At 39.7% G+C, this 14,985-nt stretch overlaps 2 protein-coding genes across 7 annotated transcripts; one reads left to right on the forward strand and one right to left on the reverse strand.

Annotated features, from left to right (window-relative positions):
* Positions 1-1,104: 1,104 nt before the first annotated feature.
* On the reverse strand, positions 1,105-6,617 carry btbd2a (BTB (POZ) domain containing 2a). Its single transcript, XM_066647467.1, has 9 exons — positions 5,990-6,617; positions 5,275-5,394; positions 4,203-4,359; positions 3,556-3,661; positions 3,248-3,445; positions 2,975-3,167; positions 2,628-2,715; positions 2,398-2,544; positions 1,105-2,152 (listed from the first exon to the last, which is right to left on the reverse strand). The coding sequence occupies exons 1-9, from the start codon at positions 6,544-6,546 to the stop codon at positions 1,991-1,993; spliced, it is 1,728 nt and encodes a 575-aa protein (XP_066503564.1). The 5' UTR covers positions 6,547-6,617; the 3' UTR covers positions 1,105-1,990.
* On the forward strand, positions 5,291-12,405 carry hmg20b (high mobility group 20B). 6 transcript variants are annotated; one of them, XM_066647471.1, is made up of 9 exons: positions 5,291-5,403; positions 8,919-9,021; positions 9,127-9,354; positions 9,512-9,632; positions 9,841-9,896; positions 10,020-10,086; positions 10,175-10,390; positions 10,570-10,702; positions 11,520-12,405. In XM_066647471.1, the coding sequence occupies exons 2-9, from the start codon at positions 8,944-8,946 to the stop codon at positions 11,530-11,532; spliced, it is 912 nt and encodes a 303-aa protein (XP_066503568.1). In that variant the 5' UTR covers positions 5,291-5,403; positions 8,919-8,943; the 3' UTR covers positions 11,533-12,405. The 6 variants fall into 6 exon arrangements, with proteins under 6 accessions (XP_066503568.1, XP_066503567.1, XP_066503566.1 ...); XM_066647470.1 differs by lacking the exon at positions 5,291-5,403 and adding an exon at positions 8,101-8,163 and having other exon boundaries at positions 9,151-9,354; XM_066647468.1 differs by lacking the exon at positions 5,291-5,403 and adding an exon at positions 8,105-8,163.
* Positions 12,406-14,985: the final 2,580 nt, after the last annotated feature.

Below are 14,985 nucleotides of genomic sequence, written 5' to 3' on the forward strand. Positions count from 1 at the left end.
TTCACACACACACACTGATTAGAAGCGGCAGCCAAACGCGCACAGCGTACTCTCAACCAGAAACGACCGTCCACCTGGACGATTTCACCCAGGACAGCGCCAATCCATATCTGGGCGCACACTCATTAACTCACAAACCAGGACAGTTATTTGACAGAAGCCAAGTCACCTACCCTCCATGTTTTTTTTTTTTTTTTGACTGTGGAAGGAAACCGGAGACCCCGGAGGAAACCCACGCAGACACGGGGAGAACATGGAAACCCCACCCAGATGGGACTTGAACCCAAGATCTCAGTGCTGGGAGGCGAATGTGCTAACCACCAAGCCGCTGTGCTCACTCTGGCTACAAATGCCTTTTAGCACTGACCTGTGGTGTGCACCTTGTTTTACCATCTCACCAGAAATTAACCACACTAGATTTGTTTAGGGACTGGCTCGAGACCACCACCTCTCAGGGGTCTGTGTGGTTGATTTGGTCTGCATCTGCGTGTGATTACTACTTTCACACCTGTCCAAGTGAACTGCACCAAGGGTGAAAACAAGCCACAGTGTTAACTGGTCTAAAGTGCAGATGTGAAAACACCCTTAAAGTATTTTTGTAGCTGTTTCAGTGGTCAAGCTTTTTATAAAAAATACTATTTATACAGGCATGGCCAATCTACATGGTTTTATAGTCTCCCACTTCTGATGTAGAATTAGTTGAAGCTAGAGTGTGTAGTGACCTTTTAATACATTACAGTAGCATCATTAACAAGTCTTAGGATTTTACTCCACTGTCACGTTTGTTAAATTGACTCTGGGTGGATTTTGACATTTGGGGTGAGATTTAAAATTGCTTTTAGCTAATTGTGATTTTTTATTCAAATAAGGATAGGGCATTTGTTGCTACTGTGGGCTCAGCACTGCCAGAATAGGAGAGAAATCACCCCCAGTGTTATATATTAATTATAGGGGGGGAGCCTGAGACTAAATACCAAATCTTGCAGTGTTCCTTTAAGACAGGGCTGTAATATGGAGAAAGTTGAAAAAACCTGCATCACGTTACTATGATCCATAAGTATTTAAATAATCTTTTCATAAGAGAGATACTTGGCACATTTGATGCTCAAAAATTAAGTGCACAGACTTTAATTGAGCATACATGACATGGACATATTTACAGCACTTTACAATGAGCATTGGTGAAACATTACATAAGCATTATACAGATTGGCAAGTAGATTTACATTCATTATGTTCTGTAATAATCCTGTTTCTTCATGTTTTCCTCCATAGAAACAGTAAACTAGACTTGCAGATGTGTCAATTCTTGTTGGAGCTTCTCTCCAACAAAGACATTTAGAATACAAGTGCTCTGTTACAAATTTGGCTCATTACCAAGAGGGCATCCATTATTGAACAGCATACATTTTAATCGTTTCCTACATTTCTATTTTCAAAATGTGATAAATCAAATGTCACATCATAAAATATGTAACAGTCTGTGTTCCACATAACTCGAGTGTATTTCCCCCAAACATTTTACAATTTGCAGTTGTGTCTGGGTCAAAAGTGCATCAGTGCCACTCAGAAGCCATGAGCATTTTACCAGTCAAAAATTGGACCCAGTTCTGGATCATTTATAACCATCAAACTAAACCGGGTTGCAATAAACTATAATCATTGAGCTCTCCCAGCTTTGCAACAGCTAGGCCTGATCTGTAGAGTTACTACCAACACTTGTTGACAGTTTGCTATATTTGCAAGTGCTCACTTGTTGGTCATAAATTCAGGCTTCCACTATGAGGTGCTACACAAGTTCAAGTTCAAGCACAACCGGGCACTTGATAGATTTTTCATGCTCTTATCATATGGCAACAAAAGAAATGAATATAAGATCATGATGAGATCGTTATTTGGTCAATGATCTGCAGTGAGACCAGAGGAGTTCAGTGAATCAGTAATATGCAGCAAAGGAGTCCACACACTTCAGGCTAACAGAAATCCTTCATTATGTGTAGAAGATGACTTCTGGAATTTGTCCATCCTCTACAGAAGTGCCGTTGTTATTGCCTGCAGCATAACAGAAGGTGAAGCAGGTTTTGGTGCCAGTGGCAGGGGCTTCATGAGTGACTTTGCGCATGCCTTTCGTTCCATAGTGGGAGTCTGGTCCCTGCAGAGGTTCAAAAACAACTTTTTAAAATTTTTTAATGAACAACAAAATCTGGTAGCTTTAGAAACTAGAGCTCAAGTGAAATTGTTTTGCCATTAAATGATCAATACATTTCCCAGGATTTATGACAATCGCAGTTTAAAAAACACTTGCACTGCTTAATTTTGGACTATATAAAAAATCAGCCTTTATTACTGGTTATCAGACGTTTTACTGAGAATTGTTATTGAAACTAAACAGACTACCTTAAGTGTTGCACAGGCAATATAGTTGACACTAGGGAGTATCTCCACAGGCTCCTTAAACATCACCCGAAATGTATTAGCTGTGCCATCACAGCTGAACCCTGTGTCGTTCTGTCCCAACACTGTGTTACTGTCCGTGTGAATAATCTGCAAAAGGGGACACACGTTTGAAAATGGGAAAAACCCACAACATGCTGTATGTTGTACCACACAGACTAAACATCTCTTACCTGGATGTTGACCTGATAGTCAGTAGGGCCATGTATGGAGCCATAGAGCCCAAATCCCACCACAAATATCCTGCGGTTCACAGAGAACCTAAAGAACAGGCTTTGGTCAATTTAACACTTGGCAAGTGCATCAATATTTAGCCATGTTTAGCATATTTCAGAGACACAAGAGGAATATGTGAATATAGAAAATAACTGCCCAAAAAACCTGGATCACCTCCAATTATTTCTATGAGCCTTGTCTATAAATGCTCTCACTCACCAAGTACCTTCCGAGTTTGACTTGTGATGTTAAGGCAATAGTGAATATTTATGGTGACAACTACTTTTCTACAGTGCACTCTTACCGAATTCGATCACTGGTACCGCTATATCCCCAGCGACTCTCCACCTGCCCAAAGCGTGTGATGCTGCACTCCTTCCCTCGCAGACAGCAGCGTGGTCGGTCGATGAACTCCACATGTGGTTTGGGGTTAACGGTGAAGTGTAAAAAAAGACTGACCACCTCCCGATCTGTGAGTATACCTGACTGAGCTGGACCTGTGGACACAGTCCAATTTATTTCCCACCCTTACAGCCACATGTTTATCAGTGAAGAGTGCAGAGCATATTATTCTTACCTGCTGCAAACTCCTCTATGGTCATCAGAGGAAAGCGGATGAGTCCGAGGGCTTTCCCCAGCACCCGCCGCTTATTCTCTGGAGTAGGCTGCAGTTGCTGCCTCTGTGTCTCTGCTTCCGCCCAGCGCACCGCAGCCCCAAACAGGCGCACCTCCCTGACCCCCAGCGTGTCCCTCTCCAAAACAGCCACCAGAGTGTCTAACCAACAGCAGGAATCAAACTACATACATCATTCACTTCATGGCGGTATATGAATTAACAGAATGTTAAGTTGGTATGTATGATGTTAGATTCAGATAAGAAAATACCAAGGTCAATGTCAGTGAAACCCTCAGCAGCAAGAGCATCCGCAGTGTTCTTGTCTATGTTCTCCAGGCAGAGGCTGGCAAGCTGCGGCTCATCGAACAGCCGTGCCTAAAACAACAAGTGATGTTTAATTACTTCTTAAAAATATATATATATTAAGAGCTTTCTTGTCCAACTACTATTCAAAGGTTTTTCAGACACCTGCTTATCCAATATTATGTCCAGTATCAAGGATCTTAAAAGGAATGGTTTCACAACACGAGAATGATCAGCAAAAGTTGATATTTTTCATGAATATTCTGATCTGCTAATTGTTGATGCTTAGGTTGTTTATGTACATGTATGGCAATGACAACACACATGCATAGGATATAGACATTTCTGCAGGGTTACAAACGCAGTAAAAATAACACACTGGAATCCTCAACCCAAAAGCCCAGCATTGCTATTAATAGGTATAATAAAGTATCTGTCTAAAATAAACATCTGTCCAATTCTTCAACAGAATAATCTTTACATAGTGCACTCTCTGACAGTAATGCAACCTGGGATTATGAAAACACACTTGCACAAAGACATCAAATTAATTACAAGGCTTCGCAGTATCACACATCAGTGACAAAGATCACAAAAGTCACACATTTCTTACCTGAGTTAGCAACATAAAAGCATTGTCAGCACGTAGGTTTTTCTTTAGAAACTCTACACAGTGTGCTTCAAGTGCAGGCACTGCATACTTTTTTGCAGTGTATAATGTAGTCATCACGGTCTCAGGTCCAATTTGCACTTCATCTGAATAAAGAAACCTGCATAGACATTGAATCAGAATTCTTAGCAGAGATTTACTATGATGTGTATGAAAAGCTGCTTTAGAGCATATTAAGGCTAAATTAATTGCTTTTATTTGATGAAATGCCCAATCACAAAGTCATTAAATGAAAGGTAAATATTTTCATTTGTCTGATTTTTTTAAAAGGTTCCTTTCGAGTTTGTCATAATGTTTGTTTTTATCCCCTTATTCTACAGGGATTCATTAATTGCCAGGCAAAATTCAATTTAATGATTTGCAACTATTTTTTTCATTATAAACATTATATGCAATAAAACATTTTGTTTGTTTGTTTTGGTTAATAAATGAGTACATTTCCTATAGTAAACATCATGACCTCTGATTGTTATCACAATAACTTAATAGAAATGAGTCTCTGTTATAAACCATTTCACAGCACACAAAGCTGTAATTCCCTTTTAAGATTCACTAACCAAAATGACGGACATGAATCTGTGCTACTCTAATTCATAAACCTAGCCGCCAGAGGGCGAGTCAAGATCCCATCCACTGCATTATCGCAATGCCCTCTGGTGGTCACACAGGCGAACCACAACAACAAAGACAACCATTCCAGACAGGTGTGCAGTTTTTCAAGCAGGTTTTCTCAGGCACAGTAAGCGGTGCTGACGACATTTAAATCACGTTCTTCATATTTTAGAGTTCATTTGTAACAGTAAGAACAATACATAGAAATGCCTAATGAATCTTTAAGCTCCATTAATAGCGTCACAACACAAGCTTAATTCTCCATAAATCCAGACACAACTGCAGATTCTATGTGGCCGTCACCACAAGGACACTTCAAGGGCATTTACAGAAATACAGACCACCTGTTTACACTACCAGGAGTCATTAGTGCGATATAAAGCGTTTATACTCGTGTTCTTACTTCAGTAGAGCCAGAAATGCTGCCGGTTCCACATCGGGAAGCTCAATTTCTGTCGATGTTGTGGCCATGCCTCCATTGAACATGGCGTCGAACACAGCGCTCCCAACTGCGAGAGCAAATCTGTGGAAGGTAAATAAAGAGGAGGAAAAGTATAAAAAAATAATAACAAAAGCCGAAACTTATTTTCAATCGACAATTTCAAACGTACAGGATATAAAATGGGTGTAAGGCGACGTTTGTCTTCACCTATTAATTCAATGAGGTGGACGTTAAGGTTCATAAAATACGGAGCTCCTAGGTCTCTTCATAACGAAGTGTAGTCTTTAATCAAACACTGCTCAGCCTATGTGTAAGGTGCTCTGTTGTATTGTGGTCACATTTTAAGCGTACGATAAAAAAGGACCATGCTGGGAAGACCATCACTTTATTCACCCGGCTGTGATAACTTTTTAAAAGTCTTTTCAAGTGACAAAATTCTCGTCAGTGAACGGTTTTCACCTAATCTTAAAGGTCTTAGATTCGCGGCTCAACAGACGGGGAGGCGGTTAATAACTAAACGGAGCTGCTCAGATTCACTGCTTAACTGCCTGCAATTGGATCCTCGTTCGAATTTCTCGTTCCACCTTAAACTCATGCAGCAATTTAAGGTGGAGCGGAAATTTCGAATAAGCCAAATGTTGATTAATTAAATTTCTAACGATACTGTTTACCTTACCTGTGTGCAGGAATGCGCTGCACACCCATGCCCTTCCCCACCAAAAAATGGACGTCGCTTAGCACTTCGTTGTTAAAGAGAAATGCGAACCGTTCCTTCACTGTGCTTTTCGTCGCCTGCCAGTTGTAGACCGGTTCCCGGTACACAAGCACGGAGGCCGGGCTGCCGGGGAGCGAAGCCGTCGTGTCTGCTGAAGAGGCAGCAGCCGTTAAGTTGGATGCGGTTGCCGTCGGAGCCTCTCCGCTCGCAGCAGCGGCGCTCTGTGCGGACGCATGCCGAGCTTGGTGCTGCGAGTTCAGTGCGGGCCTCGCCGCGGAATCACTGTCCAGGCCCGGCTGCGGGTTAGTGCTCCCGGCGGCCCTGTTCAGCCCTCCGGCCCCTACGGAGCCCGCGTTGCTCGCCGGGGCCGAATGAGCTCCGTTGCTGGCCTGGGCGTTGCCCAAAGGGCCAGGGTTAGACAGGTTTAAACAAGGGGAACGGCTGTTGCTCTCACCCGCAGCCATCTTGAACGGAGAGCACTGCAGGCTTTGTTGGAATAAACATGCACAACAGCGCATAGCCAGAACTGCTGGCCAAAAGTGACTTGTTCTTTTTTCCCCGAGAGAGAGAGAGGGTGGAGAAACGCGGCCTCATTTATTAAACCTATTTTAATTCAATACTCGGTTCACCTTTGAAATAAATTACAGCATTCGCGTAGAGTCCGTTTATGAAACCTAATTTCACGGTTTGTGTAACAGAGCGTGTTACTGGCTGTTTATCAACAAGGAAACGTGCGTCTGTCTTCACACATTCACACGTTCTACCGACTCTGAATCAATCACTGCTCGAACGGGAGTTTCCGTGTGTGAGCATTTTAAGATCAAATATGTCCGAAAGTTTTAAAAATGACTCTCGGGGAGCTTTTAAGCTAAAGGGGATATCAACATCCACATCTCCCTTCCATGACAGACCCTTTCATGTCTCACGTCTTTATAGAAAACTGCTTTGAATTCAGTTGCAGCACAACAACTCTTAGAAGTGGGGTCTTAGGTATGGTACTGAAAGAGGATTCACTCTTTGGTGCTAAATTGAATAATCTCTGATCTCTGGAAAAACAATAACCATCTTCAAACTATTCACAGCAGGATTTTCATCAATGAGAAGATATCTACCCAAGCTAAAACATTTATGTACTAAAATATTTTCTGAGGAGTTCAAGGTTTTTTTTTTTGTTTGTTGGTTTGGTTTAAGACTATACAGCAAGGTGGTGCAGCACCCATGATGTTAAAATACTCATCTCGTGAACAATATCACCTTATATGCCAGCATATAAGGGACAGTGTTTTTGCTTAGTGTTCCCCTCTTTGTTTTTCTTGCACCCTTTACGTATTCTGTGTGCTTTAAGGAGAAAGCATGCAGTGATTTGTACTCATAAAATGCATTGTATCTTACTTAAGTATCCCATTGCCCATTATAAAGGGTGTTTGTAAGCAAACAGCAAATACTGAACGTCCTTTGCTTACACTTCTGGGGTGCCTATTACCAGCCTATATTAGGACCACAAGACAATATTAAAAGGTTGTCGTTGTAAGCCACAAACTGAAAAGCAGTGTTCGTGTGCGCAGGGATTGTTTCCAATAGCTCGAACGTGAAGCTTCCATTCACATGTTGAACTAAAGTTTTGAATGAAAAAATAACCAGTACAAACACAACAGCTTCAGGCAACCACCACGTCTGCCACCACACTTAAATACACTGCATTTTAACATTCCTACTGGGATTTAGACAATGGTGCTAAAATTTAAGGCTCAGGTCAGGCGTCCAACCGCACACTTTACATTTACTCATTTGGAGAAAGGTTATTTAAAGGGTAAGACTCGCTGAACGCCCAGCGTAATTTGCACATAAACTAAAATATCAGACTGACTGTCGATTTTAAAAAACAAAAGTACATACCATAATTATTCCTTTCAAAACTCAGTAGGCTATCTGCTGCTGATCCACTTTTTGCGAAAAACTGATACAGCTCTGAATGAAAAAAGGGAATCGTAACAAGTCGTCGTCACACCGCCCACTTTGGGCTAAACAGCCAATCAAAGATCCTAAATCCAACCCGACTCGCCTCCACAGCCAATGAGCGACACGGACGCGCCGTACATTTTAATACTCTTGTTGATTTTGGGGACGCAGCTCAGGTAGGCTAAAATCCGTATCAACGAGCGAAATACATAAATATAATGGTGTGGACTGAAAATAGCGGTTTAAGCACATGTATTCATAATAACGCAGTGTTATCGGTGTCTTTAGTGCCGCTGTGTCGTTCCTGAACGACTAGGAGTGTACAGTGAGCTAAATGTTTAGCAAGCGAGCTACTCTGCCTGCTAACGTTAACGATAACAGACACGCTAAGCTAATGCTTGCTAATGCATTTTGTAACCCCTACAGCATTTTCAGCATATTTTATGGTGACTAAAATTATTCTACAATGCAGTCAATATTGCCTAAATAATTAAATTCTTAGGCTATAATGGCTTTTAAAATGCACAACTAATGTAGCGAACAAACATAAGTTTATAAACAGGTTTTAAAGCTGAGCTGTAAGTGTGAATGAGATGTTAGCTGTCTAACGTTGCTGATGTTTTTTTTCTTTTCTAAACAGAGAAACAGATATTAGCAAGCCATTAAATTACTTCATTCCATTTTACTTGTTAAAATGTTGATCCACTACTGTTGTTTGAACTTATTCAACATTTCAAAAGTGTTACACTTAACTGTAACTAAACAGGATTAATTATGATGTCTTAGTAATGAAACAAAGGTATTAAGTCCTCTTTAGGTTTCACAATATAAACCATATACTCAGAAAACCTTATTAGTTATCAGGATATAAATACAATTATATCATTGTTTATACAACTAATTCTAATTTCCTTGGTTATTTTACCATAAGTTCCTCAGGCAGCATTAAATCTATAATGGGAGGTGTAAAACAAGAACAGAGTGATGCCCCTGCCTCAAAAAGTTCCCATCAGTTGGACTCCACACAGGAAGAAGTAAGGCAATGATGCATTGTATGAGAATATACTTTAAAATAGATAAATGCACATTTCATGCACATATATTATTTCATATCTGCTGCAAAAATGTAATCTGTACAGAACAACGTTTCACTCACTGCACAGCCTGTAAAGAAGCGTGGTTGGCCCAAAGGCAAAAAGAGAAAGAAGGTGTTGCCCAATGGTCCTAAGGCCCCAGTGACAGGGTATGTGCGGTTCCTGAATGAACGACGGGAACAGATTCGTGCCTTGCACCCTGACCTCCCTTTCCCTGAAATCACCAAGAGACTCGGAGCAGAATGGAGCCGCCTTCCTCCCCATGACAAACAGGTACTTTTGCTTTTGAATTTAAGTTCAGTGTCTCAGGGAATGATAAGTAAACTGACAGTAAAAATATGTCCATGAGACAGACATTCTAGTTGTTGGTAATGTGTAGTAATGCATTTCCATTGCCCTGGGAGCATGTACTAAATGTCTTTGCTTACAGCGTTACCTGGATGAAGCTGAGCGGGAAAAAATGCAGTATGCACGGGAGCTAAGAGAGTATCAGAAGAGCGAAGCATACCAGCTCACAAATGCCAAAATCCAGGACAAAAGAATTAAGAAAGGTTGGCATAGTTTCTTATACCAAATTATAATATCCATTTGAAAGCTTGAAAAACATTCGTGGAAACAGAGTTCCTACAGTTATCTCTTATTGCTTATACAATATGTAGTGATAAAACATAGTGATGCATTGTGCTACCTTGTAGTTTCTTATGGTTTTAACTCTAACATCTTTTAAATGCTATCAATGTTTTTTTTATGTTTTGTCAGAGGAGACTACATCTGTTATTATTAATGCTAATAGTTCAGGATCTGCTGCTTATAAGGTAAGTCAAAATGCCTGAATTGTTATCTTTTAATATTTATGTTTCCTCTTTCACCTACAGTGTATGAATGACCTAGAACTGTATTCTTACAGCATGACCCATTTAAAGCATTATCTCCTCCAGAATTCAGATTTCTCCAACAGATTTGATGTGCCGATATTCACTGAAGAATTCTTGGATCAGAACAAAGGTTTGTTATTAGTAACATATAGATTAAACTGACAGCTTTAGTTTTTGGAATGAAAATACCTTTTTTAAACTGACCCTCAATCTTGCAGCTCGAGAGGCAGAGCTCCGGCGACTACGTAAAGTTAACATGGAGTTTGAGGAGCAGAATGCCATCCTACAGAAGCACATTGCTGACATGTTCAGTGCCAAAGAGCGGTTAGAGGCTGAGCTTGGTCAGGACGAGCTCCGCACACAAGCTTTGCATCGGCACCTGCAGGCCATAAAACAGACGCTAGTCAGCAGTTTGGCGTCTGTGCCCCTACCAGGTCATACAGCTAACTTAATTTATAAACACTTTTCATTTATATACGTGTGCTAGTATTTTGCTTTTCAATATCATGCCAAATGCATATTGTTCTGAGAAAGTATAATATAAAATATCTTACTGTGATATGTAATGTTATATATATATATATATCTATCTCATGGTGTCTAATGTGTTTAGGTACTGGTGAGACCCCCTCAGTTGGAACTCTCGACTCCTACCTGAGCCGTCTGAGCAATACCTTAGAGAGCAGTCCTCTTGAGCACAGGGCCCTTCTTATCAAGCTACAAGAGCTTTTGTCTCACTTAGACAGGTAATGGTATTACACATACGTCACACCAGTATCTTCAGATACCTTTTCTCTCTAAAACAACATAGATAAATGTTAGCTATCACTATGTATACATTGGTACATGAACGTTTGTGAACCCTGCAGACATTTCTAAATAAATTTGACCTAGAACATCATCATCAGTCTTAGATATAGACAAAATAGATACAGAGAAATGAGACAACAATACTATACTTTCATTTATTTATTGAGGAAAATGGTGCTTAGATCTGTGAGTGGCAAAAGTATGTGGGCCTCTACAATTAGCGGTGCATATGAAGCAAGAAGCATCAAAGGGATGGCAATAAGTTATGGGTGGGTACCCTGAGGTATTTAAACAACAGTGGTCAGCCAAAGTCTGACCTACACAAAATGATTGTGGAAGATGGCATTAACAAAGGAGAATACAGAGGACCACCAAAAACCATGGAAACCATCATCCCTAAGTTGAAGCTGTTCAGTTTGAAGGAATGGAGTTTCATTCCTCCAAGCAGATGGACAGACCTAAATAAATAGTTAATGGTAACTTTAGTTGCATTTGTTACTACAAAAAAGGCAGTTGCAGTTATTCTTGCACCAGGTAGAGCAAAGGATCAGATTATTTTATCGCTCAAAGATCTGTTTATTGGGTTTTCTTAGGATTGAGATGTTTTAGGTCATATTTTTGTTGAAATATAGAGAATTCTAATTTTTCCACCAACTTGCAAGTACCGGTTAATGCTAAAAAATTGCTTTAGTACTAAATAGCAAATCTCAGTGAAAATCTGCAGATTCATTCTCATCTTTTTGTCTTTTCCAGTGAAAAAATTTAGGACAAGTATGTAGCTGTGATGCAAAGGGATTCATGGTATTCACGTAAGCGGGAAAATACCAGGAGTGCAGTTTCACACCAGTAAAATTAAGGAGAAAAAACCTGCCTTACACAGTATAGCAATGGTGCTTGAAGGTCTAACTGGATAAACATGGAACTTAATTTTTTGTATTATTTTGTTTTTTTCAAAGTGATAGGGTCACTAAGAATAATGTATACATTTTTGGGGGTATTGTCTATGTATATGTTTTGAGTGTTATATTCTAGTTTACCACCACCACAAAAGATAACTGCTGATAGTACATGTTTCAAATTTGGTCAGAATAAAAGACAGTGGTGGATCTGTCTATTTGACCTAAACCTATGTAAAAATAACATTATTATTATTTTAGAAGCATAATTAAGTTTTCATTACTTAATACAGATGGAAATAATGGAAAGTAAATTATTAAACTTGAACCTTTCTGATTTCAGACAGTTTACAATTATGCTGTATATCTGTATATTTGAATAGCAATATGTTCCCATTGGTACTGTAAGATGAATTCAGGGAATCCTTCAGTTATTTCCGATTGATAATAGACAAAAGAAAAACAAAATCCCATTTAATTTTTATTATCAATATTAGTTTATCATTTTCCTTTAAAAGTATGATGTTGTTAAATTTTAAGTTTTTCTGGCTGTTGTATACAGAATTACAAAACAGCTTTCAGCCATGTTTGTTATTATATATGATTATGTTACAATACATGGTGTAAATAATAATAAAAAAAATGGAGTGCATTCTAAAGGTATTTGGACAGTCGCACATTTTTTAAACCTAGGGCTTTTTTCTTAGCAAGTGTATTAGAAATGATGGAATTATTTGATATATTGACAGATTAAAACCATTTAAAAAAGAAACAGTAGTAAGACTGGGTTTGCTTTAAAGAGTTTTGCAAATGTCCAAAGTATGGTTAAAGCAGTGGTTCCCAAACTTTTTCTGCCATGCCCCACTTTTGTACATGACAATATTTTCGCACTTCACCTTTTTTACTTCCAAGCTCCACTAGAATTCATTCATTCATTCATTCATTCATTCATTATCTGTAACCACTTATCCAGTTCAGGGTCGCGGGTCCAGAGCCTACCTGGAATCATTGGGTGCAAGGCGGGAATACACCCTGGAGGGGGCGCCGGTCCTTCACAGGGCAACACACACACACATTCACACCTACTGACACTTTTGAGTCGCCAATCCACCTACCAACGTGTGTTTTTGGACTGTGGGAGGAAACCCACACTGACACAGGGAGAACACACCAACTCCTCACAGACAGTCACCTGGAGCGGGAATTGAACCCTCAACCTCCAGGTCCCTGGAGCTGTGTGACTGCGACACTACCTGCTGCGCCACCGTGCCGCCCTCCACTAGAATTTATTTATACAATTCTACAAAACTGCAACTACTTATAGAAAAAACTGTAAATAAATAACGTGATTGTGCTTAACAGAAGAAAGCCTAAAACCTGCGTATTTGCTCTGCAAAAATGCAACATTTATTCCCCCAATCTCTTCAGTGACTGGTATGAGCTTGCTTTGAATACGCCTCATCATATTTTCTTGATTTCCCTTTGGAAGTTGTGGCTCTCTCAGACTTGTCAATCTTTTGTAGGCAGTGCTCAAATACACCCACCACTTTGGGAACCACTGGGTTAAAAGTTTTATCATACAGTAGAAAGAATGTTAAACATCTGTATTCAGATGTCTTGTTCTATATTAAGTTAAAGCTGGAGTAGTAATTTTATAGGAACCAGCAGCTTTAAGCTTGATTTTGAAATTAACTTATTGAAAAAATTCCACACACTGCTTTCAGCCCTTCTTACAAGGTCAGTCCCCAAAATCACAGGAACTGTTTGACCACAGCTAGTGGAGTCCGCGTAAGAAAGAAAGAAATGGCACTGGTGTGAGAAATGCATGCAGTAATTCATGCAAAAGGAGCCCTGACCAAGTATTGAGTACATATACTGCGCATACTTTTCAGTAGTCCAACATTTCTGTATTAAAAATAACTTTTTAAATTGCTCTTATATAATCATATATTTTTATAATTTTCTGGAATAATGATTTTTGGGTTTCCTTAATAACATTAAAAGAAATAAACTCTTTAAAATAGATCTCCCTGTTTGTAGTGAATCAATATTAGTTTCACTTTTTGAATAGAATTATTATTATAAACTTTTTGATGAAATTCTAATTTATTGAAATGCTCCTGTAACTTGGAAAAAATTCAGCAATATGTACATAGTCATGTCAAGAACTCTGCACATGCTTAAATAAATACATCCATCCATTCATTCATTCATTATCTGTAACCGCTTATCCAATTCAGGGTCACGGTGGGTCCAGAGCCTACCTAGAATCATTGGGCGCAAGGCGGGGAATACACCCTGGAGGTGGCGCCAGTCCTTCACAGGGCAACACACACACACACCGGAGCACCTGGAGGAAACCCACGCGGACACGGGGAGAACACACCAACTCCTCACAGACAGTCACCCGGAGCGGGAATCGAACCCAAAACCTCCAGGTCCCTGGAGCTGTGTGACTGCGACACTACCTGCTGCTTAAAAACATCCAATAATTTTTTTTTTAGTTCATAGTCCTGCAGCTGTCATAGATAAAAAAAAAAATCTTTTTTTTTCTTATCAAAGCATTTGATGCATTGATTTCTAACAGGATGTACGTAATTTTAAACATGACAATACAGAAAAACTACAGTAAACCGCATACTACAGCCTTTAAACACATGAAAATGTGTCAGATTAAAAAGAAATTAGGTGAAGAATGTAATACCACCACCACTTGCCTTGGAGCTGTCCACCCTACACTGATGTTTTCATGGACTGCTAACAGTTATTACCAGTAGATTGACCAGAGGAGGACCTTGTGAGCTTTGGTTCCTCCCAAGGTTTCTTCCTCAGTTCTGAGGGTGTTTTTTCTTGCCACTGTCGCCCTTGGATTGCTCACCCGGGGGATTTTTATATTCTTTACATTTTAAAACTTTGTCTTACTGGAATTCTGTGAAGTTGCTTTGTGACAACATCAGGTGTAAAATGCACTATACAAATAAATTTGATTGGATTTGATAATAAAAAATACAAAATAAGGAAATATGACATTACTCCCTCTGGTGTCTTTTTAGCAGATCTGCTGTTGATGCACCTGTGTTCCATTAATTTATTCCTACTGACGGCCCTTCAGGTGTGGCCTGCAGGGAAATCCCTATACTGTAGTGCTGTGTTTCATGGATATCTCTGAACTAGTTGACTGTAGGCTATGCACTAACTTGTGCATTTCATTTCCAGCAGGGGACAGCATTCGGCCACAATACAACCCCTCAGCATTTTAAAGATAAAAGATTTTCAGGATTTTGTCCTGTGGAAATATGTGTGTGTTAAAGCGTGTACAAAGT

This window comes from Hoplias malabaricus, chromosome 16 (genome assembly GCF_029633855.1).
Source record: "Hoplias malabaricus isolate fHopMal1 chromosome 16, fHopMal1.hap1, whole genome shotgun sequence".
Taxonomy (NCBI): Eukaryota; Metazoa; Chordata; class Actinopteri; order Characiformes; family Erythrinidae; genus Hoplias; species Hoplias malabaricus.

Coding starts and splice junctions, on each gene's coding strand:
- hmg20b (XM_066647469.1), top strand. CDS start 8,102: ATGAGCGACACGGACGCGCCGTACATTTTAATACTCTTGTTGATTTTG. Junction 9,022..9,126: donor TGGACTCCACACAGGAAGAA/GTAAGGCAATGA, acceptor TAATCTGTACAG/AACAACGTTTCACTCACTGC. Junction 10,391..10,569: donor GGCGTCTGTGCCCCTACCAG/GTCATACAGCTA, acceptor TAATGTGTTTAG/GTACTGGTGAGACCCCCTCA.
- btbd2a (XM_066647467.1), bottom strand. CDS start 6,546: ATGCGCTGTTGTGCATGTTTATTCCAACAAAGCCTGCAGTGCTCTCCG. Junction 3,662..4,202: donor CTTTTATGTTGCTAACTCAG/GTAAGAAATGTG, acceptor TTGTTGTTTTAG/GCACGGCTGTTCGATGAGCC. Junction 2,545..2,627: donor ACTATCAGGTCAACATCCAG/GTAAGAGATGTT, acceptor CCCCTTTTGCAG/ATTATTCACACGGACAGTAA.